At 34.7% G+C, this 4,635-nt stretch overlaps 1 protein-coding gene across 1 annotated transcript; it reads right to left on the minus strand.

The window, feature by feature from the left end:
- Nucleotides 1-676: 676 nt before the first annotated feature.
- On the minus strand, nt 677-1,675 carry LOC125869642 (uncharacterized). The gene is made up of 2 exons (XM_049550100.1): nt 1,280-1,675; nt 677-1,195 (listed from the first exon to the last, which is right to left on the minus strand). The coding sequence occupies exons 1-2, from the start codon at nt 1,673-1,675 to the stop codon at nt 677-679; spliced, it is 915 nt and encodes a 304-aa protein (XP_049406057.1).
- Nucleotides 1,676-4,635: the final 2,960 nt, after the last annotated feature.

The following is a 4,635-nucleotide window of genomic DNA, read 5'->3' on the forward strand; positions in this document are numbered from 1 at the left end:
AACATTCATATTGCCCATATTTAAATAAGAAAAATATTTCTCATTTTTTAATATTGTGTGTTGTACCAGAATCAATCAAGCAAATGTCTTCATAATTTGATAATTTGCTTGGAGAATTATCCATATCTTCAAAAGTAATGAAATAAATGTATATTAAACCATTAATTATCTTTTATTAAATAATTTATAAAATATAAGAAATAATGGAAGTGTTAAAATGACATTTGAATCATTATAATGATCATGTACTAATAATGCACAAGATCTTTATCACCCAAACCTTTAACACTAAACTTTAGTTTAGTTTATTATGTCTAAAATAAGTATTAACATAATTGTTTAATTTCTTGAAAGACATGACAAAAGAAAAAGTTGATTTTCCACTTACTTTATTTAGATAGTGCTTAGATAGTGCATTTACTTTCACTTTAAATATAACACTATATGTTTCCTTTTATAGTCACAAAATGATAAGAAGAAAATATTATCTTAATATATTTCAATTCATCTTCAAATCATTATAACATTCCAACTCACGTTTCCATAGATGTTTTAAAATGGACTCAATTAATATACATGGATAAACATGAGTACTTTAATTATTTATTTTCCACATTATGACCAGTACAAAACAACAAATATTAGTAACATTATTATTAGCAAATATCAATCATGATTATTCTTCCATATCCACAGAACCGTCACCAATTAAGTGATGTATTTTTCCTTCGGGGTGTGTGAAGAAATCTGGTACATCCAAGTGTGTGATGTCAACATGATCAGTGATAAAATTAGCTTCAGGATTTTTATCCTTATTTCTTAGTGATGATTGGTAAAGCTCAACTAAGTGTTTAGGAGTACGATAATCACATGCATAATGACCCTTTCCACCACATCGAAAATTGTTTGTTTTAACTGTTTCATGTTTCTCATCTTTTCCTTTTCCCTTTTGATAGTGATTTTTCTTTGGTGAATGATTAACACCGGGAAAAGGATTTCTCTCTTGGTTGCAATTACGACCACGTCCACGACCTCTTCCACGCCTAGCGTGGTGGGCGTACACCTCATTCACTTCAGGAAATGGTGTAGATCCAGTGGGACGATTCTCATGATTTTCATGATTTTTCATCAACAAATCATTATTTTGTTCAGCCACGAGAAGATGAGAAATCAGTTCAGAATACTTCTTGAAACCCTTTTCTTAATATTGTTGTTGTAAAAGCACATTCGAGACATGAAATGTGGAGAACGTTTTTTCCATCATATCAACATCACTAACCGTATCTCCACATAATTTCAATTGAGAAGTAATTCTGAACATGGCAGAATTGTACTCATGGATAGACTTAAAGTCTTGTAGCCTTAAATGCATCCAATCATATCGTGCCTTTGGATGAATGACCATCTCCAAATGGTCATATCTTTCTTTTAGATTATTCCACAGAACGAGTGGATCCTTGACTGTGAGATATTCAATTTTTAAAATTTTATCAATATGATGACATAAGAATATCATTGCTTTAGCACAGTCTTGTTTTGATGCTTTATTTTCAATTTTAATGGTGTCTCCAAGACCCATTGCATCCAAATTGATTTCAGCATCCAGTACCCATGAAAAGTAGTTCTTGCCTGAACTATGAAGGGCAACGAACTCAAGTTTGGTAAGATTAGCCATAATAAAAAGAAGAAAAATAATAATACCTTAGCCTTCAAATTTAGTCTTCAAACTTTGAGATGATAGAGTCTCGTGCTGATAACGTGTTATAAAATAAAGACTAAGTACTAAAATTAAACTAACAACAACCAAGAAAGGAAGAATATATTAGAGAGATAAAATAGAAAACTTTGTATCTTTCTTATTTTGTGTGTTTTTCCATACAAGTTACAATGCCTTTTGTAGGCATAAAAAAGGTATAATGGACATTCATTAATCCATTTACAACAAAAAGTTAGAATTTCAAACTCCATGATATTTTAATAGTGACTGGATTGGATCTGATGGTTTAAAAAGTACCTCTTGATAATGCTTCATTTTTGGATTAGGGTTTTTCATTTTGGGGTCGGGTCAAATTTAGCAGTTTTTTTGGAAATTTCATTTTTAAAATTATTAGAAAAAGACATAAATTCATCCCTAAAGTTGTTTTGAAAAGTCAGTTACACGCTTAAACTACTGGAGCGACCTATTACACACCTATACTATTCAAAAGTGAATTTAATATCATCCTCAAAGCTGACATGGAAATAAAATTAAATATAAAATAAATAAAGTGCGTTTGAGTTTTAAAAAAGTCAATTTTTCCCCGCCCTTACCCTTTTCCTTCATGTCACCCTACCTATCTTCTCCACTCGATCTCGTCAAATGTAAGATACAGGTCTCACTCTTCCCCCTTACCGATTCAATTTGATTTGCGCTTTGAGTTACAGATCTGTCCATTTCTCACGTGATCCTTCACTTCTCAAATCTATTAGAAAACTGTGTTGTTCTATTTTTGTTCTTATATCCGATCTATACTCTTCTGAATTCTAAAAATCTATATTTTTAATGTAACCATTTTAGAGGCACAAGTGTTTTGGTTGTTTCTCTATGATGCAGGAAGACACCTTATTATTTTTTATTTAAGATTTTAACTGAAAAATCATTGTTTCAGATCTTACTTCTTTGTCCAGATGTAATAATTTCTATCATTCCCTTTGATTTTCTCGACCATGAAAGGAATGTCTCCTCTCGATCTCGTCAATTGTAATAATTTTTTGTGGTGGGTTTGGAGATGGGTGATAAAATTAGAGATGATATGCCTTTTAATTTCAATAATAACAATAAAATTTGTGATTTTGATGTGGATGTTGAAATTTATGGTTTTGATTGTGATAAATTTCAATGGTAGTGGTTGTGGGAAGATTTCGGTGGTGAATTTGGTTATGGGTAGTGAAATCAATGATGGTGGAGAAGTGAATTAGGTGATAATGGCAACATTAATGGCGGTGGTTTAATGGTGGGTTTGATGGTTCATAGGAAAGAAGAAGCAATTGGGTGACATGATTTTTTTTTTGAAATCTGACGTGGCAGTGACACGGTGATGATGTGGCGCGATTGTGAGACACTCTCCCATCATGTGATGGTTGTATGTGCATCAGAGTTGAAATAAATTCTCTTTTAAATAATTCAAGTCTGTAATAGGTCGTCACAATAGTTTAAACGTGTAACTGACTTTTCATAATAAGTTGAGGGGAAATTTATTTCTTTTCCCAAATTACTATTCAAGTAGTTGCTATGGTTGTTCCTAGTAAACTCCGAAAAATGATCCCTCCTTATACTGCTTGCCGTTCGTTAGCTACTCTAGTTCTCACTCCAAGTATTCCGTTCGTTCGGACTCTCCATTCTGGTTAGCTCGGTAGAGTGGCAGGCGAAATCCGTCTCTCTTTATAGATATTGAGATAGATATTGAGTAGGTAGGCGGCTAGTCACTTCTTACTCGTGTAGTGAGAAAAACCTTATTTTATTCTTAGTTCAATCACGAGTTGAAGGTTTGCGATAGATGTTGCCTTTCCTGGATAAACGATCTCAAATCGGCTTTTTTATTGTTGCAGATCTGTGAAAATAATCGGTTCATTTGTCCCTGGTTCCGGTTGGAAGTGTCATCTGTAGCGGGAATCGATATCTGTATTTGTATAAATATAAGAGATGCTTTTTGCTTTGTCTTTTAAGCCGGATCTAGAATGTATTGGTAAGGATCTCTCCCCTGCCTATTTGTTTGGAGGGTGCTTGTCTCTGCTCTGAGTCCTCTCTCATCCAAGCAGCTGAAGAAAAGCAAGAGTGAAACTACGAGCTAAAAGCAGGCGTGCTCCTATTGAGAATACGAGACCACCTCCCACTTTTTTTTGGCGCACTTGTTTGATGAGCGCTTTTAAGCCTAAGCGCCCCATAAGTCAAAAGCTAGCCAAAGCAAGGTAGAAGTAGCAGTCTCAGTAGTGGTTGCAGGTGCAGATGAAGAAGACTTGGATAAAGGCACGTATCAGTAGCAGAATGGAAGATTGGCTTTTTAGATAAGGTTTCGAAAAGAAGTTTTTCCGCTTGTGCGAATCACAGTTCTTCTGCTTGTGTTACCTTTACAGTGGGTGGAGTCCCATCCAAGCATATCCTCATATCCTATTTTCAGTCTTTTAAAGCTGCTTTCGAGCCAGTGTAAGATGCATTGAGTTCCTCGCCACTTCCAGTTGCAGTGCCAATTGCTAATCACTCTCCCAAAGGATGTCCTTGGTGTTGTGTTGGCAAGAATCTCTTCGGAAAAAGAGGCGCTTTCTAGATCTAAGCGAATTCGACGCCACTGAGTTCAATTCTAAGCTAAACCCATTCAACTGCAGTCAAAAGGTAAAATCTTCCCCTGCGTTGATAGAAAGAGCTTTCTTTTCATCCAACTATTAATATCATAAGAAAGCTGTTAGCTTAGGGCAGAGGTATGCCACAAGCCTACCCGAGTTCCACAGCATTGATGTCGTTGTTTATTCGTTTTTCGGGTGACCGTTCTGGAATGAACAGCGACCAATTCCCTATTCAATCGAACCAGAAAATTAGACACCTTACACTCTAAACTCTGACAATTAGAACAACTAAATCAAGCTTCAGAAAAAAAAAAG

This window comes from Solanum stenotomum, chromosome 7 (genome assembly GCF_019186545.1).
Source record: "Solanum stenotomum isolate F172 chromosome 7, ASM1918654v1, whole genome shotgun sequence".
Lineage (NCBI taxonomy): Eukaryota > Viridiplantae > Streptophyta > Magnoliopsida > Solanales > Solanaceae > Solanum > Solanum stenotomum.

What these genes read in the sequence shown, in the direction of transcription:
- LOC125869642 (XM_049550100.1), bottom strand. Translation starts at nt 1,675, where the DNA reads ATGGCTAATCTTACCAAACTTGAGTTCGTTGCCCTTCATAGTTCAGGC. An exon ending in TGAAATTATGTGGAGATACG is followed by an intron (nt 1,196 to 1,279) that starts GTTAGTGATGTT and finishes TATTAAGAAAAG; the next exon opens with GGTTTCAAGAAGTATTCTGA.